We start from the raw sequence: 24,032 nt of genomic DNA, 5'->3' as shown, positions 1-24,032 counted from the left end.
CAGACGAAGCGCCGAGTTGAACAGCGATTCCATTTCCGCGCGCTGGTTTACAGAACATTGCTCCACAGCTCATGTCATCATGTCAACGGTCTCTTCGAGTCAATTTCAGCACGCTGAACTCGCTACTGCATCGACAATCCGCCTCATCAAACTACGGGAGCAGAAAGTCGACGGCACAGTCGCCTGCGCTTTGCGGCACCTGGACGTCGCTGAGCAGCCCGACTTCGAGTACTATGCACTGTCATACGTCTGGGGGAATCCTGCCCCCACTAGACACATATACGTGGAAGAACTCCAGTTTCCTCTCCATGAAGCGCTCTGGCAATTCATGAATTGGGCATGGGGTCAAAACATGTTTGATCGATGGATTTGGACCGATCGGATCTGCCTTAATCAGGAAGACGACAGCGAAATAGCGCAACAAATCCCGAGAATGGGACGTATATTCCACGACGCCAAACAAGTCATGGCCTGGCTTGGGATGTCTCAGACCAAGGGCGACTCTTTCGTTAAACTTTTGAATCGGCAATCTACCAACTTTGATAAAGAGCGAGGCATGCCCGAGATCCAGAAGCAATATTCTCAGCAAGAGCTATCTGATGTTGAGGCGATTGTTGGCCACGAGTATTGCAAGCGCGTTTGGATCCTGCAAGAAGTTTTGAACGCCAAGTCTCTTGTCTTCTTAATAGGTAATATCCAGGTGACACTTGAGGAATTGCGTACGACGTGCGCCCTGCTCCCGAACTTGGGTCAAAATGATTACTTTCTGGGGAAAACACCTATGGAGAGGCTGCACCAGGCCACAAAAACTCGTGGAAACTGGAAACTAGGGAGGTTGCTGTACTTTATGAACAGCGGCTGGTTCCAGTGCCAACGACCCAACGATCGAATTTACGGTTGTCTTGGCTTGGTAGCTTCCAGAGCTGATGGCACATCTCCTATTGACTTTATCAAAGTTGACTACGGCAGATCATATCCCGAGGTGTTCCTTGACGCACTACTTGAGGCCCATTCGCCGATTGATGATTGCTCCAGCGAGCCTTTGGATATGATCCTCCCCGGGAGCAGACATCCAACAGCTGTGCATGAACCAATATTCGACCTCTTCAAGAGATACCTGGGAAGCAGCCGGACTTCAGAAAGACACAAAATATTTGCAGGCTATGTCCTGCAGGCCTGTGATGCCTTCATCCTGATTTTCCTGCTCTCGGGCTGCCTTCCTGGATGCAGCCAATTTGTCGACCCACTCAATCGTCTAGACGTATACTCTAGAACGACTTTTACTCCGACATTCCGAGAAAGCGCGACAATTCTAGGGTACTTGATCGGGACCAGTAGTCTGCTGCAGACTGAAGCCTCGATATTCGAAAATTGGAAGGTCAGCCGCCAGCCCCATATTTCGGCACAGTCCCCGTGGCGATGCGCAGCCCACGCAGCCCGCCGAAGTCCCAAGTCGATGGACGAGAAAAATTGTCATCGCGCCGAAGCTGGGACATGTTTGCGGGGGAAGCAAAAGCACTGATACAAACTCTGTGCTTACAACCACATAATTTGGCCCGGGCTTGTGGGGAATACTCTCTCGATGCGCCACACCTGTGCGACGCATCGATCATGACGTTGGAACTGCTTGAGGGGGGCTTCTTTGCCATACTTCGACAATTGTCAAAACCTGAAATACCAAGGCAGACTGGGTTCATTTTTGAAAAAGCGGTCCGATGCTCGTGCCGGGACGTTTCATGTGATGAGTCGGAGGCGCGTGAGGAATCCTTTTTTTGCGAACTTGTCTTTCAGTTTCTGGATAAAGAGACGGATCTAGAAGGCAAAGGCAACAACCAACACGGCAACTGATATTTCATGTAACGACATGAACGGCCTTCAGCGATGCAAGCACGGAAAGACACACGTATCACTATAAGAACAACATCGATCAGTATGAAGTAGATGCTGTTTGGCATCAATCACAATTTGAGGTCAGAGGTTGGTCTTTCAGTACCCTTCAGCTATTGGAGCACCATCGGCTGACTGTATTTGCATGGAGGTAACTTTGTATACTCCTATGGTAGGCGTGAGGGCCAGGCAGCACACAGCAATGCTGACATGACCATCAAAGCCCCACCACTGCCACTTTCACTGCCACATTTGCCACTACTGAGGCTCAAGGCTGGCTCCCTCACGCTCACTATAAGCGTATTCTTCCCCACTTTTCGCTTCTCGCTAGATCATCCGGGCAATCTGGAAGCAATCATCGGCTCATCAACTCTTCTTTCTCTCGTCATGCCGAACCAATACTATCAGTACGATAAACTCGCAACACCATCGACAATTCGCCTCATTCGGCTTAATCACCACAAAATCAATGACACAGTCGTGTGCGAGCTCCGCCATGCCGAACAGACCGAAGTCGAATATGATGCCCTTTCCTATCGCTGGGGAGATAAAACGCTCACTAGATGCATCTATCTTCGTCGTGGTGGCAGACTGCATTTACTCCCTGTTCATAAAAATCTAGGGCGCTTTCTGGACTGGGCATGGAGCCAAAATCAAATGCCTGGCCAATGGATATGGACTGATCGTATCTGTCTGGACCAGAATAATGATAAAGAGATGTCGCAGCAAATCCCACGAATGGGCACCATTTTTGCCGGCGCCAACAGAGTCTTAGCATGGCTGGGCATGGATGACAGCGAAGGCCGAGATCTACAGGCTCTCCTGGACTGGTCTGGCGATCCTACAACGCTACGGAACACGTCCGTCCGTCAAACGATCCCGCAGGAAACAATTCTGGCCGCTTATTCTGTACTGGTCAACAAATACTGGGGCCGTATCTGGATAGTTCAAGAAATTGTTAATGCCCGCCGCCTCGTCATTATCGTGGGCAACTTCGGCATAGACTTCCAAGCGTTGGAAGACAGGTGTCTTGCCTTGTTTCCTCCTAGCGGCTTTCCTCGCCTCAGGAATCTCTCCGACTGGCGCTTCAAGCATGAGAAATTGGAGCTGTGGAGCATACTTGGATCTACGAATTGGGGGCTTTTCAAATGCCAGCGGCTTCACGATCGTGTCTACGGGGTCTTGGGCTTGGTAGCCACTCACCCAGACGGGACTTCGCCGGTCGACTACATTGACGTTGACTACACCAAGCCACCAGCTGAAATTATCCTCGACGCAGCGCTCGAATCGCGGCCGCCGTTGGACAGGTGTCCTGAAATCTTCCACGACGCCCTACTCGACGACCATGGCATGATCCAGGAGCGAACATTCGACGCTTTTGGGAAGTACTTGGCTAGTGAGCGGACATCACCACGACACAGAGAGTTAGCAAGCTACGCACTCCGGGCCTGCGACGCATTGAACATACTCTCTTCGTTCGAAGAATCCCGTGTGGCGGCTTGGTTTGAATACTCGGCCCTGTGTTCGTTTTTCGCGAGGCTAGGAGACACTTCCACTTCCGGCGACGGCGGCGATGGCGGCGATGGCGGCGATGTTTTCGAGCCCAGCATAATCGACAGTGCCGTCATGATGGGCCTTTCCATGTCTATCGGCTTTAGCATGGACATTGTTACGAGCGTAACTCGCGGCTTCGACTGGGCCAAGGCGACGGCAACGGATTTCGCCAACTGGAAGGATTGCCGAATGCCATATATTTCGACAAAATCCCCATGGAGGTGCGCTCGACATCATTCAGATGGTCGATGGAGGCACCGCGTAAGAGGTAAATCAAGCGCGACGCTGAAACATAAGGTATTGGATCCTGCCACGATCGAGAGGGCATGCGGCAGATATTCGTCACACCGGCAGGCCTGCGACGGGTCCAAATTGATCTTCGACATGCCCGACGTGGGATTCCGTCTGGTATTGCAACAAAAGAACAACAACAGGCAGAAGCTGAGAATGCATATGCTGTTTTTGCATCCACAGACAAGAGCGGAATGGTAAGAGGCTTCATTTTCTCTTTCCCCTCTCCCACTCTTTCTTCCAACATCCAAAATGTCCCACGCTGCCACCGCTCTGTGTCTCGGTCGACAGGAGTAGCCAGCTTCTTCCACAACCTCTCAATAGCAGACGACTGACTGGATGTAGCGATGATGATGGCTCAGACGTCTATTCTGATGACTCTGATGGTGGTGATTACACCCACCAACAAGTCCGTGACCGGATTTCTGAGCTTCCTGATGAATTCCGATTCCTGACTGTCATGGTTGGCAAAGGGCTAGCCAGTGTCTTATCTGCGTACACGTGAAGCCAGTCTGGTCCGGTTGGGTCTGCAGTGGAAGGGAGGGAAACAACCATATTGAAGGAATTGTATCTCACGACGACAATCACGCCGCCGTTTCTCCATAGGAGTCTGTCCAATTGGCTGCCGCGGCGGCTGCATTTGAGATGGGTGGTCCAATCGGGCAATGGATAAAGACAGCCGGCAATCGACAAGGGTGTGCTCTTTCTCGAGGCTTTTTCTCCAATACTTGCGAAATGATGCTTATTCTGTTCCATGGATACGACCGTCGACATAAGCGATGCATGTCAGCCCCAGCCTTGCGGTCCCGTGGGGGCTGAGGTATCCGAGAGAGCCTTTTTGCATTCTTGCTCTTGAAAACGCTCCTCTCCGCACTCAATTCGTGGAACTCTGGACATGAGATTCGTGCTGCAGTCGCCATGTCTTACGAATACCAATACGCTCAACTTGCCACAAACTCGACAATCCGTCTCATTAAGCTCGAGGAAAAAGTAAACAACACAATAACTTGCACTATCTGCCATGTCGACCGAAATGAGCAGCCCGACTTCGTATATGATGCGCTATCCTACGTCTGGGGAGACGCAACACCGACAAGATATATATATTTGATCGATTCAGAAGGCAGTCGGATGTCCTTCTTTCCTGTTCACGAGAATCTCTGGCGCTTTCTCAACTGGGCCATGGATTCAGGCTTCCGCGAATTCTGCAGCTGCTCCTGGATCTGGACCGATCGGATTTGTTTGAACCAAGAAGATGGAGAGGAGATAGCGCAGCAGATTCCAATGATGGGAGATATTTTCCGCAACGCTGAGCGGGTATTCGCCTGGCTGGGGGTGTCTCAGGAAGAACTCGAGTATTTGATCCCGTCCAGACACGAGTCTTTAGATGCATCAGTCGTACCCCTCCCGGAGGAAAACCCCATCGAGTCCAAAGAGACCAATTTGGACGTATATCAAAAACGTGTGGCCCTCATCCGCGGAAATCCATACTGGAGGCGAATTTGGGTCATACAAGAAATCGTAAGCGCAAAAGAACTCCTTTTTCTGATCGGAGACACGGTGTTCTGGGAGTTCCAGCCGGTGTTCCGGTTCCTCAACCCTTATTTTCAAACCAGTCGCGGCCCTGACATGACGTACCTCTGGAGAATGCGTTGCTCGCAAGGAAAGTCTGAGCTAGCAGATCTGCTAATGGCCATTACTTCGAGCGATTATGAGACCGGACGACCGCACGATCGAGTTTATGGCCTGTTAGGCCTAGTATCTGCCCATGACGACGGCACGTCGCCTCTGGAATACATCGATGTCGACTACAACAAGTCGCCGTGGGATGTGATTCTTGACGCTGTGCTCGAGTCAAGGCCATATTTCAACGACTACCCACTCCTTGTGGAAAATCTATTGATGCAACAAAGGAATAAGCATATCCAACAGCCCGTGCTCGAATGTTTCAAAAGCTATTTGTGTAGCGACCGCACATCAGAAAGACACTTGGAATTGGCACGTCTCGCTCTCCAGGCTTGCGAAGCCTTGCAAATCTTCTCTTCAGCTCTAGGGGCGGACGAAATTTATCGGCTCATCAGGTCAATACTGATTGACGTTGAAAACACGATCATCAATGGGAATTTCGAACCAACCATCCAAGATCGTGCTTTTGCACTTGGACTTGCGCTTGCGTTGAAATCCAGTGACGAGCAAACTTCGGACTGTGAAAGCGGTAGGAGCTCTCGACCGATGGGATCATCTTCCTGGCGATGCAATGCTCATCAATCTCGAGTGGATCCTACAAGAGCCACAAATGAACACCTCAGGGGAGAGTGGAGTTCAACGATAGAATGGTCTTTTGATGAAACCCCACAATTTCTCGTGGACGCTTGCGCTGAGTACTCAGCCGATGAGCCCCGATCCTGCGATGGGAGGGCGATGACATTCGAGATCCCTGAGGCCGGCTTACGTCTCATGTTCCAATCCCTGGTAAAAGAATGGTTTGAATACGACCTCGAAATACGCTTGCAGTTTCTACAAACGGATTCCACTGGTCTTGGAGGCAGCAAAAGGTGCGTGACATCGATGCTCCATCTCTCTTGTTGGTCAAGGCTTGCAGGCACAGCTAAGGTGCTCGATCAGTTCAGATTGCTAACGGAATAAGTAGTGCATCGTATGGCGCAGACGGTTGCCACGACGAGACATGCAGCGATGGTGCACGACCAACAAGGCACCATGGCAGCAAGATGCTAAAGCGTGTACGAGAACGAATTCTTGGGAAGTGAACGTGGTCAGACCGCGGCCTCGCACACCCCGCTCTTGCAGTGCCAGATAGTCGTTTGCCGCAAAGAGTCCCATTGAACAACGCACCGAACGATATCCGCGCCTCGCGTCGATCGCCGCAGGCCCACTACGCCTCACTTTTGCTCAATTATCCAACCAGCGGCCATGAATGTGCCCCGCCTGCATTTCCAAAATTTGTGGCTGAGCAGTCACCGACCCCGACGACCAGCGCTTCTTCACTCGGTCCAGGTTCTTTGATTCCTTCCTCCTCTACCCATCTCAACTCACTCTCTACAAAAATCATCAGGCGCCACGACTTCCATCGAAACCTGCGGGTCTCTTCGACTTTCAAAACAACCTGACCGTTTCCAGGATGTCTAATGAATACAAATACACCAAACTCGCAACAGCTTCAACGATTCGCCTTATCAAGCTAGAATCGCAAAAGCTTGATGAAAAAGTTGCGTGCGTTATTCGTCATGTTGAACAGTCCGACTTCGAGTACCATGCGCTATCTTATGTCTGGGGAGATCCAACGCCGACAAGAGAAATCTATCTCAGCAATGGCCCCGGTGAGAGTAAGCCCAATGAGTTTTGTCTATTCGCAGTCCATGAAAATCTGTCGCGGTTCCTCAGCTGGGCCTGGGATCAGAATATTTTTGAGCAATGGATCTGGACAGACCGAATTTGCCTGAATCAGGAAGACAGCGAGGAAATTGCACAGCAGGTCCCAAGAATGGGGAAGATTTTCTGCGATGCAGTAATGGTCATGGCCTGGCTTGGAATGCCCTATGAACATGGCCAACATTTGATACCTTTGCGAAACTGGTGGGCCAGTTCAGGAGACCCGCAGATCACGGAAGACACACAACTCGCTGCTCGTGCCGTACTGGAAAGCGACTACTGGACCCGTATCTGGATTGTGCAAGAAGTTTTGATGGCCAAAAACATCACTGTCATTGTTGGGGACGTGGAGTTCTCTTTTGACCCAGGGATTAAAAAGTGTGCCCTCCTGAACAAGCTCACCGTCTCGAATTCAAACCATCTTCATATTTGGCGCAACAGGCGCGAGCCTCTTACGCTATCCGGCGTCTTGGATCTCGCAAGTCATGGTATTTTCAAGAGTCAAAGAATTCATGATCGAGTCTACGGCTTCTTGGGATTGTTCTCCGACAGCACTGGCGCATCACCGAGTCATCATATCGACGTCAACTATAGTAAGCCGCCATCTGAAGTTCTTCTCGATGCAATATTCGAGTCAAAGCCACCACTTGACGCATGTCCAAAGTTTTTCAGAAATCTTCTATGGAGCAGAAACGGGATGATGCAAGAGCCAGTGTTTGACGCCTTCCAGAGGTACTTGAATAGTAACAACACGTCAGAAAGACATCAAGAGCTTGCAAGTCTAGCTCTCCAGACTTGTGATGCCTTGAATGTTATCTCTTTACTCTCGGGATCTCGTACGGGCGCCTTTTTCGGATATCCTGATAGCCACTACCAACTATTCTGGTCACTTGTCAACAACGAACACACGCCTGATTACAAGCCGACCGTGAAGGATCGCGCCGTCATAATGGGTCTTTCAATGGCAGTAGGGTTCAATGAGCCCTTGAAAAATGACACGGACAATACCGACGAGCTAAGATGGGAAGACTGGAAGACGCACAGGGAGCCTCACATCTCGACGCGCCCTCCATGGCGATGCGGTGCCCATTTCGCAGAGAAACGATACTACTCCAGGGCGCAGGCGATCCAATTGTTTTCTACCAAAGACATCAATCCACAAGCTGTTTCGATGCTTTGCGAAAAGTACTCGTCGGACTCGCCAGCTTGTGACGGCTCGGTCATGGCATTTGAAATCCCCGAAGTACGGTTCCGTCTAGTCTTGGCGCGCACCCAGAAACGACATGAGGGTGTGTTTGAGGCGACAGTGTTCATAGAATTCCTGGGTGGGGAATGTCCACAGGATGAGGTGTTGCACTTTGGGAAGCTGTACAAATGGGACAAGACGCAGAAGACATGGAGAAATCCGGAACAAATGACGAGCCCAGGGTACGAAATATCCTCTTCATCCCTCTAGAGTCACAAGCTCTTAGGATCGCAGGCTCTTTATGAACTAACGCTACCACAGATTACCAGGATCAAGCGGTGGAGAACAGAGCAATGTATCTGACGAAGGGCTCAAACTTGAATCTGACCAAGGAAATCAGGATGATAGGTCTCCGGAAAATCCCCAAGCATCTGAGGACGGAACAAGCGATGAATCAGGTGACGACGAACTGAGAATTCCTCCAAGAATCACTCACAGCCTCGACAGGCCAGATTGGCAGAACGATCCGCTCCTTAGGACACTCTTGGAATAGAGAAAGACAGTTCTTGGTTCTATTTCCTTTCCGAGTACACTCCTTCCAGCTACCATTCAAGTCCATATGTGCAAAATTTTGCATTCCGACCAATCGAATGATGGCGACCTGGCGACTCCTTGCGGAACTGGCGGCACGACTGACTTGCTCCACAACTGGCTGCGCGATTGATTAATAACGCAACTGCTGAGAGTCGATGGGAGGACGCGCTGGATAGTGATGTGCTGAGCTCCAGAGAGCTCTTGAAAATAATTAGGAAGTGGATCTGCGTCAAAAATCCTGATAGGGGGAGGCTCTCTCAGGAGGCTGCTCCAATCATCGCGTGACGAGATGCATGTCAGCCCCGCCTTGCGGCCTTGTGGGGGCTGAAGCCTCCCATGAGACGGACTCCCGGGCGACGTTGGAAGATTTTTCCACGCCGAAGAACTGAACTCAGCGCTCTACCTGCCTCGACTGCAACCAGGTCGAGACCCAGTCACTCATCTCTTTATTCCTCACCGCTCGGCCATAATGATTACGAGGGATCAGAGCGTAAGTGTCATCGCGACTGAATGCGCACGAAACAGAGTTTTGAAGAACCTAGCTAACAACCAGCAGACAAAGACAAAGCGCTGAACCGGTCAGCAACTCATACCACACGCACTCATACTGTGGCCTACCCCAGCCAATTTCTGCAATGTCGAGCCAGTACGAATACTCTTCGCTCGCCACGCCGTCAACGATCCGCCTGATCCAGGTCAAGAAGCAGAAAGTCAACGGCGTGATCGATTGCGCCATCCGACACGTTGACTACGCCAAACAACCCGACTTCAAATACTATGCGCTGTCTTACGTCTGGGGAGATAGCTCACCTACAAGGCAACTCTATTTAACCGATCCAGCTGGTGAAAAACTAATCCTACCTATCCATGAGAATCTCTGGCGATTTCTCAATTGGGCCTGGAACCGGGGCTGGCATGACCACTGGATCTGGACGGATCGAATTTGTTTGAATCAGCAGGACAAAGAAGAGATGGCACAACAAATTCCACGTATGGGGAAAGCCTTTGCAAATGCGGAGAAGGTCCTGTCCTGGCTCGGCATGTCTGAGCAAGAAGGCTTGGGACTGCAAGCTCGCCTGGAGGGAGCCACCTCCCAACCCGTAGCTCCCGTACTGTTGAATGAGTACTGGAGCCGCGTATGGATCGTGCAGGAGGTTCTCAATGCCAAAGACGTCGTCGTTGTCGTAGGTAACGTGGAGGCGCGTCTGTGGGACCTGAAGCACAGATTCCACGTCTTGCTCAACGCAGAATGCGGCATTTTATCCTTGTTCAATATGCGCAATCAAGGACTACTGGGGCTACTGAAAGCCATGTCCTCTGACCGCTACCAATGCCAACGCCCACATGATCGCGTGTATGGGATTATGGGCTTGGTACGTATTCATTTGGACGGCACGTCGCCCGTTGATTACATCGAAGTCGACTATGACAAGCCACCAGCCCATGCGTTGATTGACGCAGTGCTAGAGTCACGGCCGGATCCAAAGGAAATTTTCCAATCGATCCGAGAGTTTTGGCGACAACACGCCGAACTGTCACAGAAGCCGCTTTCTGAGACCCTGATGGATTACTTAAAAAGCGAACAGACATCAATCAGACACAAAAGGTTAGCCACATATATACTTCAGGTCTGTGATGGCTTGTACAATTTCAGACTATTTGACACGGTTTGTGGGTTTTGTAACCCTTCTAAAATGGACAATATTTCTGTCCTCTTCCAAAGTCTGCGTTGGAAAAGACTGATAGTTGATGGTCGATTCCTAGACACTGTACAAGACAGCGCAATCATGATTGGTATGTCCTTGAGGGGGGAATTCGATAAAGAGAGGAAGACCTACCAATCGGAATGCTGGAAGAATTTCCGCAAACAGTACGTAAGACATTCGTCCTGGCTGTGCGCTGCCCATGGCACCTCAAACAGAAGCAGACAATGCCAAGTCAGGGGCCAATCAACCATCGCGATCAATGCCGTGTGCAGGAATATTTTCAAGAAGTGCAAACATTACCACGACTCTCTGGGCCAACAACCATCTTGTGACATATCGGAAATGACGTTCGAGATACCAGAAGTCGGCTTCCAGCTCATCATCAATCGACGGACGCAGTACGTCGGCCTTGGCCATTTTGCAGGTTTAGAAGGTTTCCTGGGACAGGCGCGGATGCGGTTCTTGCATCCAGATCCTGCTGTTCAGACAACAGACAAATTGTAGGCACCTTTTTCTTCTTTCAATGCCCTCGAACGGAGTAGTTGGACTTGCGATTACATGCACCCCCGAAGCTGCTGCCTGAAAATGCTAACTCTGACCTACAGCGAGTTGTACAAGTCAATGTCGGAACGGGTGGACTTACCCGACGACGACGATGGCGACGCATCAGTCGACGAGTCTTCCATCGACGAGTCTTCCGTCGACTACGAGTCCCCAGACGACGAGTATTGCGTCTGCAAGTTTGCTTTCTGTCCGTCATCAGTCGACGAGTCACCAATTTACGAGCCATCAATCTACGAAGACCCTTCAGTCAACAAAAGCCCACCAGTCGACAAGCCACCAGCCCATAATTCGTCAGCCGCCTTCAACCGACTAGCACTCAAATCCTCCATGAAGCCGAACATCCTGCGACGAATCAAAGAACGAATGAGGCCACGGACTAAACATGCTGATCGTCGAGAGTGTCGGACGCAAGCTCTCGACGATGAGGTACTCGCGGAGGGATCGCGCGATTTTGTGATTGACTAAGTAGTTAATTGAGCAGCCAATCCAGCCGTCAATCGAGCATGTAATCGAGCAGTCAATCAAATAGCCAGACACAAGCATATGTACCTAGCTACGTTTCACTCCACTGAAGACAAAGAATCAGCTCCCAAAAGACCCACCACAGCTGCCAAGGTCGCCTGCGTCTAGCAGGACAAATGGCCTTGCTATTTCCAACAGCTCATCCAACACTTTCGGACAAGCCACTAGCCCTCAGACGTTCCTGAAGCTGAATAGTTACGGACCTTGTGGTAGAATCCGGGATTTGATTTGATGCCAAACCACCCCTTTTTTGTTGGAATCGAGACGGTAGACTTGTTGTCTAGGCTGCTACAAGATGCCTATGAGCATGCACACATGGGTCCTTGAGCATATATCTGATTGGCTACAACGCAGGAATACTCAAAATGGTTGGCCCAATAAGGTAACATTTTAAAAGACATTGCCCATCAGGAGTGGTGGGACTTCTCCGGAGGCTGCTGATTTGATCATGACGGAGATAGTCCGAGGTGCGTCTCTTAAACTATGCGCGTCAGCAACAGCCTTGCGGAGCTGATGCTATGCCGAGACGATATTCTTTATGCTCTGTTCCGAACAATTCCTTTTTCCTTCTTCTTTCTACTCAATCCATGGAAACCTGGACGTGGTCTTGGTTCGTTCTTCGCCATGTCGTACGAATGCTCATATACTGAGCTCCCTACGCCGTCAACTATCCGCCTGATTGAGCTAGAGGAAAACAAGGTCAACGAGACTTTCGCATGCGTCATCTACTACGTCGACTGCGCTCAATCCGAGTGGACGCACCTCGAATATAATGCGCTATCCTACGTCTGGGGGGACTCAAGGCCGACAAGACACATATATCTGATCGGCTCAACCGATGAAATGTATCCGGTCTCTGTCCACGAGAACCTGTGGCGGTTTTTGGCGTGGGCCTGGGAAAAGGGCCTCCATAAGGGGTCGTATATCTGGACCGATCGGATTTGCTTGAACCAACACAACGACGACGAAATGGCGCAACGGGTTCCAAGAATGGGCGAAATTTTTCGCAACGCAACGCGCGTGTTTGCCTGGCTTGGTATGTCGGAGCACCAAGGCCAGCATCTCAAACCCTTCTTGGATCTATATCGTGACGGAGAAGACCCACGAGAACACCCCTGCGCCCCGGAGACACCGCTCGCCGTCGCTGCCATCGCAAATAACGAGTACTGGACCCGCGTCTGGATCTTGCAAGAATTTGCACTTGCCAAGCAGGTTGTCGTCGTTGTGGGAGACGTTGAGACAACCACGGAGGAGTTGGACGTAATCGAATACTGTTTTCGAGGACTCCATATCGCCTCCTGGAGACAAATGAAACGCGTCTTGAATTTGCGAAGATCTGAAGGAGGGGTTCAGCAGCTACGGGAGATGTCACCAATCATGGTCTCCAGCGATTACCTTGGTTGCAAGTTCCAAAGCAAACGACTCCATGATCGAGTCTACGGCGTGTTGGGTCTACTGGCTGACCATATGGATGGCACATCACCCATTGACTACATCGACGTCGACTACAGCAAGCCAACCGCTGAAGTGATCCTCGATGCACTTCTTGAGTCGCGGGTGCCTACCGAGGAAGAGTACTTTCTTACATATACAGCAGGCATGTTACTTGAATGGGGCAACATCATGATGGGCAACATCATGATTGAAGAACCCCTGCACGAGCTCTTCAAGAAGTACTTGCGCAGCAATCGAACATCCGAAAGACACAAAAGCCTGGCACGCCTAGCCATGCAGTCCTACGACGCGTTAAACGGCCTTCTCTGGCTGATGACGTCAAATGCGAATTCAAATCGTTTTCAAGAAGAGCAGCCACCAGACCTGAAATCGATGCGCGGCCTGTTCGGAAGGATCCCCCGAAGCTTCGATCCTGTCTTGATGCCCACACCACAGCAAAGCGCAATAATGATAGGACTTGCCCTTGTGAGCGAGATAAACTGCCAACGACCCAGAACAAGCGATTTCGTGTCCGCGGCAGCGCCATGCCTCGAACCCGAATGGACCAGTCCTGTGTGGCGATGCAAAAAGCATCAAGTCAAGTATCCAGAAGAAGAGGAAAGCAGAAACGACGCCAAGTACCCCAAATGGATCACGCACGGAATGTGTGGCCCAGAACCTATCGGCGCGACTGGGAGCTCCGAATTCAATGCCCCAAATTTCAACCTGCGCCACTTCGCAAAGGCGTGCCCAGAGTACTCTGCTTCGCAGCCTTGCAACGCATCGACCATGTTGTTCAAGATTCCCGAGGTAGGCTTTCGCCTGACCTTTCAGGTTGTTCAAAGAGCGATAACTGGACCATGGCATGTCTGTTTGCTGGGCATGGGGTTCAATTTCTGGACAGACTCAGATGGCGATGAGAAAATGCTTCTGGCACCCGCGACCAACAAACCACTCGAGCTAGAATGAAGTGATCATTGTTGCACAACTGAAGGAGCAATTTGGGTTGGCAGCAATGCTACGCAAGGCAATATCGACGTCGATTGTGTTGCGTTGCCTCTTTTGAGCCTTTTATTTCCTAGTAATTATTCTTTTAGGCAAGTGCTTAGGAATAGGGGGCTCTCTCTTTGGGCCAAAAAGTCCTCCTGTCCTACATCTAGAAACTATGTTGCGAGCTACAAACACATTCATCCCAGGAAACTAGGGTAAAATGAAGAGATGGCTAATTTCCACCCCCCCCCCCCCCCCTTATAGCTAATTTCCCCCCTCCCACTTTGAGTGCCTCCTAACCACCACGCAGCCCACGTTTGCGCAGTGTTTTTGCAACCCCTTTGCGATATTAGTTATTAGAAGGGGGCCTACTAAGAAAAGGGTGAAAAAATATAAAAGGGAGAGATAAATTAAGTATATCTTAATAGTAGTGCTTATATAAGCAACCATCTAGTTGATTATATAAGCGCGGACTTCTTACCCCTTAATGTCCCCTTTTTATAATACTAAGAGACTTTAAGGGTCCTGATTGTAAGGGAGCTTTATTAACTACTAAAAGGCTTCTCTAAAGCTAGCTTTCAGCATAAAAGAAGCTTTATTCTTGGTAATTTTAGCCCTAGACATAAGGGGGGATGGAAAATATTAAAGAAGGGGAGGGAATCAGCTATCTCTTAAAATGATAGCCTCTCCACCTGATTTAGCAGTCAGCGCAATGAGGGCAATAAAGGCAACAAACACAATAAAGGCAACAAACACAATAAAGGCAACGCAACCTAGCCCCTAGACAATTGCGTTGCGCAACCATATTGCCGCAATTAAGCACCAGCTTGTGCACATGGTTGGACTTGTTGACTCACCGCTTTTATCGTCTTCGCCCTTGGCGACTGGCTCCTGATTTTGATTCTAATCGAGTCTGAAATCTCACTTCACACCGTTGCAGCAACTTAGACGCTAGTACTCGCTCCCACTTTTGCAACCTGAAAAGGTACAACATACTTCCAACAAAACACCCAAGTCCAACAAGAACCACCACTACTCGAACCGTCCATCAAAGGTACTAGCCACTGCTATAGCCGCAACATGTACATGCATGGATCCGCAGAGCTCTCCCTCCTCACGCCCCTCCACAACTGCCACCGAAGCTAACCAACTGCTGCCGAGACTCACGATTCACAATGTCAGACCGTGGTGGTGCTGCTGCTGCTGTCGGCCTGTGAAGCGGCCGCTGTAGGGCCTGCAGGAGCAGCAAGGTCGGTCCGTCAACACACAAGCCCTTCTCAAACTACGTACGTACGACCTAGCCTGCAAAATCCCCCCTCTTCCCCTCTTCCCCTCTTCCTCCACTTCCTCCTCTCCTAGTTGCCCTACATACACCACCTCCCTCCGCCTCGCCACGCCCAACCAACCCTTCGTTCTGCTGCGCTCGTTGCTCTACACAGTCCATCTCACCAAGCCAGCCAGCGCCGTCCCGCGCAGGCGAGCTCCGAGGTAGCGGAAGGAAGGGAATCGGAAAAGGGGGGAGGCGCGCGGACTAGACCAGGGTAAAGGGAAGATGGGGGAGGGGGAGGAGGATGAGAGCGCAGGGGCGGTTGCGTGTGATTGCGTTGGGAGCTTACTGTACTGTACCTGGGGGCCTGGGCAGAGGCTGGCAGAGTGAGCGGTCGACCATGTATTGCACACAATAGATACGTGAATGGATGGATACATGGATACATGGATGGATGGAGTGGATGGATGGACAAGTGTGTTGCTGCGTCTTGGTTTCTTTCCTTTTGGTTCATGGTCTATTACATGTCATTAGCTATGTACAACAACAACGACAACAACAACGACAAGTAAGTCGTACACGACGTCCACCGATCCCTCGTCATTCGCCGCCTAGACGACCGAAGTGTTTGTTTTCCGCTTTCCCACACTCTCCCCACGCATATCGCAAATCTCGCAACCGCGCTCTCTCTCTCTCCCCCCTTATCTCTTCCAACTGAAAACACACCATCCCATCACCTCACCACCCAAACACCGTCGCCACGCTCCCAAAACCCCACCACGTGCCCACGACGCCCACCGCCACCGCCGCCACGCCCACGACGCCGACCGCCCCCGCAGCCGCCAAAAACCTTGGGCAAAAAACACGATACAGCATCAAATGCCTCCTCAACCACGCCACCTCTCCAGCCGTCGCCAACCCAATCCCCACAAAAACGGCCAAGTACGTCGCAACAGCCATGGCAACAGCGCCGAGGAGCGCGGGGCGCTTGGGGGGGCGCACCAGAGTGGGAGCGCGGGGACGGCGACGGCGCACAGGATGTGCGGGGCGAAGGTGTTGAGGGTGACGAGGAGCGGCGAGAGCGGGTAGGAGACGGCGTGCGTGGATAGGAAGGCCGTGTCCCACTGGATGCTGGACAGCGTGGCGCTGTGGCCGGTGGTGAAGAAGTGCGAGAGGGCGAGGAGGGCGAGGGTCGTGGGGCCGATTGCTGAGGGGGTGGGGCGGGTAGACGTCGTCGAGGAAGAGGAGGAGGACGAGGACGGGGAGAAGGGCAGGTTGGGCATGTTGAGCCTGTTTGCGGCGACGATTTCGAACACGCAGAAGATCTGGATGAGCAGCGCGGCGACGGCGCCCGCGCCCATGGGCTTCTGCACGTGCACCAGCAGCAGCGCCCACGCCGTGACGAGCAGGGCGTAGCGGCTGCCATGGATGTTGGCATACCCTCTAATCTCGAGCGCGGTGTTCGCGTCCTGCGAGACGACGGTGGGGTCGGCGTCGTCGCCGGGGCGGGCGGGCCGCGTGCGGATCTGGAGCAGCGGCTTGCACCACGCGTAGACGGTGTAGCCGACGGCGAGCGCGAGGCCGATGGTCACGCGGCTGAAGACGACGCGGATGCCCTTCTGGCTGCGCTTGGGGAGCTGCGGGAAGAAGTCGGCGTCGTCGGCCGCGTCGAGGCCCCAGAATGACGCTGATAGCAGCAGCCCGATGCGGAATGTGAAGCCCAGCCAGAAGGGCGCCAGACCGTGGTAGGATGCCGTGCGCGTGTAGAAGAGCTTGATGGCTTCGGGCAGCGCGATGGCGACGAGCAGCGGGATGAAGAGCTGCCAGAGCGCAGACGTTGACGACGTGGACGAGGCGTAGTAAGTGGATTTGCAGTAGGGCATTTGCTCTTCGCGGCAGAGGCGCGACAGCGACGAGAGGCGCGTGAGCAGGATGAAGACGAGCGAGTGGTAGCAGCCCAGCGCGCGGTCTTCGGGCTTGTCCTGGCGCAGCGACGACGCGAAGAACAAGACGCCCAGCGTCGCCAGCAGAAAGTACAGGATGCGGTCCTCCCAGATGGTGTACGAGTTGGACGCGAAGCCGGCGGCCAGCAGCGTGGGGAACAGCAGGCTAACCCAGCCGAAAAACGAGTTTGGCAACGGAGAGCGCACGCGGAATTTGGCGGTCGACAGCGCGGAGCCCAGGCCGAGCAACGACAGCACCGCGCCGCCGAACAGGACCGAGTGCCGCACTTCAAACGGCTCGACGAGGTAGCCCGCTGCTGCTCCACCGACTGCACCAAAAAAGAGACCCAGCAGGCCCCTCATCAGCAAGAGCGGCGTGAGATCAGTGTGGTCACCCGTGACGCCGCGCGCGTAGACAACGAGTACCGCCAGCGACGCCGCCAGCACACCAATGCCCTGAACCATGCTGACGAGGTGGAACTCGGCCCAAAGGCTCTTGCAGACGCTCAGGGTCAGCTTTTGGTAGCTCGAGTACCGCTCGTACGCCTGCTTCCACTGCTCCTGGGTTGGCTTCGTCTTGAGCGCATCCCATGCCCGCTGGGCCGTGTCCCAGAGCCCCAGCGGAGACACCTCTTGCTCGGTCAGGCCCTTGGCGAGGGCGTACTCGTGCTGGTAGCGGTGAATCTGCGCCGCGGCGAGACGGTTGACCAGAGCAAGGTTGTGGTAGTCGTTGCCTTTGGCGCCAATGAAGGCCTCCTCAATCGGTTTACCCAGATTGTTGAACGGAATGGGCAAGCCTAAGAGCAGCGCAAGTGTGGGCACAAGGTCAATCTGGTTGACCGGGCGCTCCTTTGCCGTCGCAGGCGGCTGGACGTAATCGGGGTGGCTGCGTCCAAAGATGCCCTTTTTCGAGTACATCCACAGGGCGGCCTCGACCTCGTCGTCCGACTCGCCGCCGTGGTCGCCCTTCGAGTCCATCCCGTGGTCGCCCATGACAACTAACAAGGTGTTGTCATCGATGGTCTCAACCACACGTCGGAACACGGCGTCCATCTGTTGCAGCTTGGCCGTCATGGCGGGGTGGTCGGGCCCGTAGCGGTGGCCCGCATGATCCACGCCCAGGTAATGGCCGATCAGAACGTCCCACTTGGATGAGTTGGTTGGTGCGAGGTATGGGAAGAGGTGCTCGTTCACCCCATTGTCGACCGTGTGGAGATCCCAGACGTTGAACGAATCGTACGGCCGCGTGAGCTCCTCGTCAAATAGCCCCGGGAAAAGCGAGTGCCAAGTGTCGTCGCCCAAGTGCACGACGTTCTTGCTAGCATTGCGCAGCTGGGCTATCAGATTGTCCTCTTCAATGGACGTGCCGGCAAAATTGGAACCCGCGTCGATAAAAGTCGGTAGCGTCCCGGTCGTCAGTCCCTTGAGTCTTTGCAGAGTTGTCGTTGGCGGATCCGCGATGAAGGGGAGCAGCACCGCATTGTTGGGCTGCTTGGTCGCAGTCTCGTGCAAAAAGGGAATCGCATTGTGGAAATGGTGCGGCTCGCGGTCGTCCTCGCGGGGGAGAAACGGAACCGTAAAGTCGTAGCGCAGCGCGTCGACGATGATGACGACGGCCTTGTCAAACGACTTGGGATGCCAACAGCCCTTTTCTACAGACCCCCCTTTGTGTGTCGAGTCTACCGGCGGTACCGCGCAGTCGGATTTGTCGTCGAGAACCAGACGTGTCAGGAGAAAGCCGGTGGTGAAGAGGTACAGGCCCAGGACGTGAAGAACGCTGGCCGGTTAGCTTCAGAAACACTACGTACAAGGCAGACTCACACCATGAGAACAAAAAAGGCAACCAGGAGACTGTGCGAGCTCTTGAATTGCAGCTCCCGCCGCTTTTCGACCGCCTTTGCATCGCCAGACCTGTTGCGGAGGCCTTGAGCTTCCTCCTGCTCTTGCCTGGCCTTTGCGGCCGCGAATTGGGCGGCAATGCCCTGGTATTCGGTCCTGGGTTTCCCCTCCTCCATTGGCGCTTCAATTGCAATGGCTACCGAAATGACATTGGGCGGGTGAGGGTCGAAAGCGATGTATATGGCTGTCGGCGAAATCAGAAGCAGTGGAGAGGTTCGGATTATGTTCGGATCGACGTCAGCACATGGACGCACGCGGACATCCCTGCCGCCGACAAGCTTAATTTCAGTTGCCATGCGCGCCCTATTTTGGTAAACACCGGTCGGCGGCCTCTCCCGCCTCCGCTACTGCAGGAACCGGATTCACCTCCTACCGACAAAGGCAGGAACCGCGCCCACGGGGCATTTGGAATCGGTTTGTTGCGTTTTGTATCATACATTACAGAACAGAAGCTATAAACTCGCGGAGGGAGCGCTAGTCCCAACGAGCAATTGACTATCCAAGTTGCAACAGCGGCCAGAGTGGGAAGAGACGAGGCGTCTCAGACAACAAAACTGTGGGGGTCTCATCGCTGATGCGCTCAGAAAAAAAGCACGCGCTGCAAGAATGTACAGAAAAGACGCCGAAATGTGCAATGCAAGGTCTTTTCATCAGGAGCTCCCAGAGCCGCTCCGCAAACGCCAACGCTGCAGGTTGTCGAGTGGTGGATTGCAGTGGGGGAATAAACAATAAAGAGAGTGAGCTGGCACCGACACCAGTAAAAGAGTGCAGACCGCCGTCGAGTCTACACACAAGAAAAATCGTCATCAAAAAGGAAACAGGGAAAGCGCAGTCGGTCGTAGCCAGAGGCTTTCAATGGTTGGCATTGATTGCTAGGCAAGTGTCGGGGTTGGACGAGCGTGCTCAGATGGAGTACTCGTTCTTTTCGTTGGTCTTTTCCTTGAGACCACCTATGCGCTCGAGGTCAAGGGAGACGAAGCGGTCGTTTTGGTCCTTTTGGTATGGCGGCAGTTGCTCGTCCTGCACGGGCTCGAGACCGACGCTGTGCTCGCCGACGCGGACGACAACGACGCGTCCAGGCTGCTTGCTGCCCTTGTCGTCTACTTCCTCGGGGAAAGTTATGCGAATCTCTGGAATGGGACTGTCAGGAGAGCGCGCTTCGTTCATGAATTCCTTCTTTTCATCGTAGACGTATATCGAGCCGCGGTTGTCGCCAGGGTAGGGAGGGGCCGTGGTCAGAGTAAGGCTGCGGTGGTGGTGCGATACCTTGGCATTGGGATCGTGCTCGTTGTACATGGGCAGCTCCGACTGCTTTTTGGCGTTGCGCGCGCGGCGAAGCACGAAGAGAGCAATGACGGACAGGAAGGCGACGAGGACCAGGACCAGGAGAGCGATGAGGAGCTTGATCATGGAGGGCGAGAGGGAAAAGTCGCCGTCACGGCGGACCAGAGTCGAGGCGTAGGCCATGGTGAAACGAGTGGCGGTGGATTGGTATTGTTGGTGGAAGCGTGTGTCCGAGGGCCAAAACAAATGCGCGGGGGCGAGGACAAGAGGTAAACGCGTGTTTGACTCTGCTGTGTCTGGGCAAACAGTGAGCAATGCGGGCGGCGGGCGAGAAGAAGACTCGGCGGAGGGCGTACCGGCGCAAGGAGTTTTTTGGAGTTGGGGTTGTTGGGTCCAAGGAGTGGTGGGAACCAAGTCGAGTCGAGTCGAGGTCCTGGATATCGCAAGCAGAGAAAGAGTGTCTGGCAAGGCAGTCGGGCTGAGAGAGTGAAGCCGACGACTGGTGCTCTCGAGAGGGAATGAACGACGGCGGACGGAAAAGGAAAAAGAGAAGGAAGTGTGGTGTTGAAGAAGGGGAGTGCGAGGAGAGCGGGTGGATTGTTCACGGTTCCCAATTGGGGCGCTAGCGCCGAGACGGAAATTGCGCTGCTGGATCTGCCAACCAACTTGGACCATCATGCACCTCGCCCGCACCACGGCGCTTGCGTGGTCCTCCAAAGCGAATCACGATCACCGCCGGACGAGTCTCGAAGCAGAGCGCATACACGACCACTGCACAGCCTCTGCCCAAATCTCAGGAGCCGCACGGCCGACCACCACCCCTTCAAAAGCCAAACGTCATATGCCACTCGACAATCGACAGAGATAGAGTTGCCGTTAAGGTTATTGCACGAGGGCCCTTCTGAAGCGCATCCGGTCTCGAAGAGATGAGAAATCCGGGGGTCTTTGCCCTGACGCAAGGGGTGTCTTTGACGATGGTGCATTCCCCGCACTGGACTCGACAACACACGCCAGGACCTTACAAAGAGCAGCACACGTGGAAGCTGATGATGTTTATGTAGGGCCTTCATTCTTTGCAGCTCGGCAATCGATGGCCAAGATGACGCAGGAGACGACGACGTCCAGTGCACATGCCGAAGTTTTTGCGTCTGAGAATAGAACAGCCGGAGCAACGTCGAGTCTCGTGGAAAAAGCCGGGCACGGCAAATGAGGGCGAGGCGGCTTCAAATCGAGTGGACGGCATCAAAAACCGAAGGCAAAGACACGGGCGGCGGGTCAGTGGACGGCGAGGGCACACAAGTTATGGAAAAAGACGTAGACTTATGCAGTCGTTATCTAGGACCCAACGTGGAGCATCAGGTTTGGTCAGGTCTGGTGTGCAGCGGGTGCATCGTGACACTGGCGACGCGACGACGCATTTGGAATTGGCTTGGACGGCAATTGGTCAAGTGTCCGGGACGGTGAGGGTAGTGGAGACGATGGGTTGCGTCGGAAAATAAGAGAGGAGAGCAAGAGGGAAGCCAGCGTCTCATCGGCAAGGCGAGGACGCTGTGAAACCATGCTGTCTCAAGATGGTGCGTCGGGGAGCGGCAGAGGGAGAGGAGGAGTAACGTTGGATACAAACTTGGTGGTGAGAAAGAGGACATGGAAATCGACAGCCTCAGGCTCTCCCTCACCATTGCTAGTAGGCAGTAGTTCACCGGCAGTGCAGCCCTGCTCAACGGCGGCACGCGAGTGGTTGGTGTTGATGGCCCTCTTGATCGACCGCAGGCCCCATTTTTAGCAGAGCAACCAGGCGATCCATGAGAGGGATCGCAGCGACATGGAGCCAGAGCGGCCCGCAGAGCCACAGCCCACAGCTCACAAACACCATTCTCCAAAGGGTACCCTCGTACCCTGCAAACCCTAACTCCAACACCAAGACGCCCGCCCTACGCCTAGCTACATATCACTACTGAGGTCGTTCCCGCATCCGCCGCCGCCGCCCCGCCGCCGCCGCCGCCGCCAAACTTACTTCCTCTCCCAAACTCTCTCTCTTCGTCGACTCTTCTTCTTCTTCACCACCACTCCACTCCCTCTTCCTCTCCGCTGTCCGACCTCAGCCCAGCTCCATCTCGCGCTTCCGCCCCTCCCGCGCGCTTCCCTCGCACCCGCCCACCGTCCGCCGCGCCGTCCGCTCACTCCACGTCCCAAAAGTACACGTCCGCCGCCGTGCCGATACACGTCCTCACGTCCCTCGCCCACTCCCACGGGAGCTTGTCCTCTCGTCGTCCTTGTCCTTTGCCACGACGCGCCAGATTCCTCGCTTCCTCGACCCGCAGCATCCCTTGCGTCTCCACCCGCCCGCGACACCCTCTGCGCCTTCTTGGGAGTCGAGAGGCACTCACTGATGCGTCCCTTGACAAGCGCGCGAGCATACCACTTCGAGCTTAGCATGCGCAGCGCTTGACACACACACACACAAAGCCTTCTGTAATTACTGTCTACCCAAGGGGTCCCGTTCTCCCAGCCTGTATATTCCGAATCCCTAAAAGGTCCGTCCTCGCTCCCTCTCTCTTGCCGCCGCCCTCCGTCGTCATCCACCACCGCTGCTGCTGCTGCTGTGTGCTGACCCAGCCTGCACCACAGCTCCCGCTCCACACCACCACACCACTCTCGACACACACTCCTCAGCTCTTGTCGCCTCCAATTCCTTCCCACCCTCGCCAATCCGGCTGCAGATGATGGTCTCGGGCATGGTCAGCAGGCAGACGTTCCCGCTGCAGACGGGAAAGGTGCGTAAGCCTGCCACTATCGTGTGCAACAGCAATTCTGACTGCCCCAAGGCCATGCCGGCCTCCCGCTTCGGAGATTTTGGCGGAGTCCGCCCTACTGACGACGACCGCCCCTCTGCGCCCTCGTCCTTTGCAAACGGCACCAAGCCCTACGGCAACATTTGGGGTAACGGCGCTCTCAACACCAACTTTGCCTCGAGGGACCGTAAGGCCGTTGCCGCTCCGCGTGTCATACGCCCGTTGGCTAATGTGCGCGCAGAAAACGGTTCCTACCGCTCCTCGGCACCAGACGAGAGCGAGGTCAAAACCGGTTCAGGGTCTCTTGTCGCCTCGTCAGAGACGGACTGGACCCATCAACGGACCCCATGGAACATATCCGAAACAGCGACTCAGCCCGTTGCAAGTCGGAGAGCCTCGAGCGTGTCGCCCGTCAGTCACGTCCCGTCCTCGCAGGCCTACGTAGACCCCACGTCCCAGCGCTTCCCAGTCTCCCGCGGGCCAATGATGGCTCAGGCCCTGGCCACCAAGTCGACGTCCAAGCCCATCCTGGACCCTACGACTGGCAACTTTGTAGCTCGACGTGCCACCGACGACCGTTACGAATTCAATTCTTTCGTCGACATTGATCAGCGCCAGAGGTGGACGGATGCCCCAAGCCTTCATTCGCCAACCGAAGACCGCCGCAGTGTTGCCAATTCGGAATACTTTTCAAGCTCCAGCGCAGCTCCTTCGCGAAGCGGCAGTCTG

General features: G+C 53.8%; 8 protein-coding genes across 8 annotated transcripts; 6 read left to right on the top strand and 2 right to left on the bottom strand.

Annotated features, from left to right (window-relative positions):
• Window positions 1-229: 229 nt before the first annotated feature.
• On the top strand, window positions 230-658 carry BKA78DRAFT_229150 (heterokaryon incompatibility; the record flags this gene model as incomplete). Its single annotated transcript, XM_066883742.1, has 1 exon — window positions 230-658. A coding segment is annotated over one exon (429 nt), but the record flags the coding sequence as incomplete, so codon positions are not given.
• Window positions 659-1,779: 1,121 nt separating this feature from the next.
• On the top strand, window positions 1,780-4,029 carry BKA78DRAFT_128613 (heterokaryon incompatibility protein-domain-containing protein). The gene is made up of 2 exons (XM_066882553.1): window positions 1,780-1,977; window positions 2,039-4,029. The coding sequence occupies exon 2, from the start codon at window positions 2,098-2,100 to the stop codon at window positions 3,931-3,933; it is 1,836 nt and encodes a 611-aa protein (XP_066743922.1). The 5' UTR covers window positions 1,780-1,977; window positions 2,039-2,097; the 3' UTR covers window positions 3,934-4,029.
• A 465-nt stretch (window positions 4,030-4,494) lies between these two features.
• BKA78DRAFT_128591 (heterokaryon incompatibility protein-domain-containing protein) lies at window positions 4,495-6,686 on the top strand. Its single transcript, XM_066882552.1, has 2 exons — window positions 4,495-6,287; window positions 6,383-6,686. Exons 1-2 carry the CDS (start codon window positions 4,651-4,653, stop codon window positions 6,498-6,500), a joined length of 1,755 nt encoding a protein of 584 aa, XP_066743921.1. The 5' UTR covers window positions 4,495-4,650; the 3' UTR covers window positions 6,501-6,686.
• Window positions 6,687-7,000: 314 nt separating this feature from the next.
• On the top strand, window positions 7,001-7,441 carry BKA78DRAFT_232483 (heterokaryon incompatibility; the record flags this gene model as incomplete). Its single annotated transcript, XM_066883798.1, has 1 exon — window positions 7,001-7,441. A coding segment is annotated over one exon (441 nt), but the record flags the coding sequence as incomplete, so codon positions are not given.
• A 2,096-nt stretch (window positions 7,442-9,537) lies between these two features.
• BKA78DRAFT_352472 (heterokaryon incompatibility protein-domain-containing protein) lies at window positions 9,538-11,637 on the top strand (the record flags this gene model as incomplete). Its single annotated transcript, XM_066891358.1, has 2 exons — window positions 9,538-10,256; window positions 11,214-11,637. The coding sequence occupies 2 exons, from the start codon at window positions 9,538-9,540 to the stop codon at window positions 11,635-11,637; spliced, it is 1,143 nt and encodes a 380-aa protein (XP_066743919.1).
• Window positions 11,638-12,318: 681 nt separating this feature from the next.
• Window positions 12,319-12,912, top strand: BKA78DRAFT_251185 (heterokaryon incompatibility protein-domain-containing protein; the record flags this gene model as incomplete). Its single annotated transcript, XM_066884629.1, has 1 exon — window positions 12,319-12,912. A coding segment is annotated over one exon (594 nt), but the record flags the coding sequence as incomplete, so codon positions are not given.
• Window positions 12,913-15,851: 2,939 nt separating this feature from the next.
• On the bottom strand, window positions 15,852-19,425 carry BKA78DRAFT_313280 (uncharacterized protein). Its single transcript, XM_066888361.1, has 7 exons — window positions 19,221-19,425; window positions 19,152-19,190; window positions 18,985-19,105; window positions 18,904-18,957; window positions 18,711-18,882; window positions 16,408-18,680; window positions 15,852-16,372 (listed from the first exon to the last, which is right to left on the bottom strand). The coding sequence occupies exons 1-7, from the start codon at window positions 19,229-19,231 to the stop codon at window positions 16,124-16,126; spliced, it is 2,919 nt and encodes a 972-aa protein (XP_066743917.1). The 5' UTR covers window positions 19,232-19,425; the 3' UTR covers window positions 15,852-16,123.
• Window positions 19,426-20,130: 705 nt separating this feature from the next.
• BKA78DRAFT_295221 (uncharacterized protein) lies at window positions 20,131-20,637 on the bottom strand (the record flags this gene model as incomplete). The annotated part of the gene is made up of 1 exon (XM_066886452.1): window positions 20,131-20,637. One exon carries the CDS (start codon window positions 20,635-20,637, stop codon window positions 20,131-20,133), a length of 507 nt encoding a protein of 168 aa, XP_066743916.1.
• Between the last annotated feature and the right edge of the window lie 3,395 nt (window positions 20,638-24,032).

Source organism: Phyllosticta capitalensis (genome assembly GCF_038381095.1).
Source record: "Phyllosticta capitalensis strain CBS 128856 chromosome Unknown BKA78scaffold_5, whole genome shotgun sequence".
NCBI classification, from domain to species: Eukaryota; Fungi; Ascomycota; class Dothideomycetes; order Botryosphaeriales; family Phyllostictaceae; genus Phyllosticta; species Phyllosticta capitalensis.
This window is presented reverse-complemented; position numbering and strand designations above follow the sequence as displayed.

What these genes read in the sequence shown, in the direction of transcription:
- BKA78DRAFT_128613 (XM_066882553.1), top strand. Translation starts at nt 2,098, where the DNA reads ATGACCATCAAAGCCCCACCACTGCCACTTTCACTGCCACATTTGCCA.
- BKA78DRAFT_128591 (XM_066882552.1), top strand. Translation starts at nt 4,651, where the DNA reads ATGTCTTACGAATACCAATACGCTCAACTTGCCACAAACTCGACAATC. An exon ending in GGTCTTGGAGGCAGCAAAAG is followed by an intron (nt 6,288 to 6,382) that starts GTGCGTGACATC and finishes CGGAATAAGTAG; the next exon opens with TGCATCGTATGGCGCAGACG.
- BKA78DRAFT_313280 (XM_066888361.1), bottom strand. An exon ending in TTGCCTTTTTTGTTCTCATG is followed by an intron (nt 19,106 to 19,151) that starts GTGTGAGTCTGC and finishes CTAACCGGCCAG; the next exon opens with CGTTCTTCACGTCCTGGGCC. An exon ending in ACCGACTTTTATCGACGCGG is followed by an intron (nt 18,681 to 18,710) that starts GTTCCAATTTTG and finishes CGTCCATTGAAG; the next exon opens with AGGACAATCTGATAGCCCAG.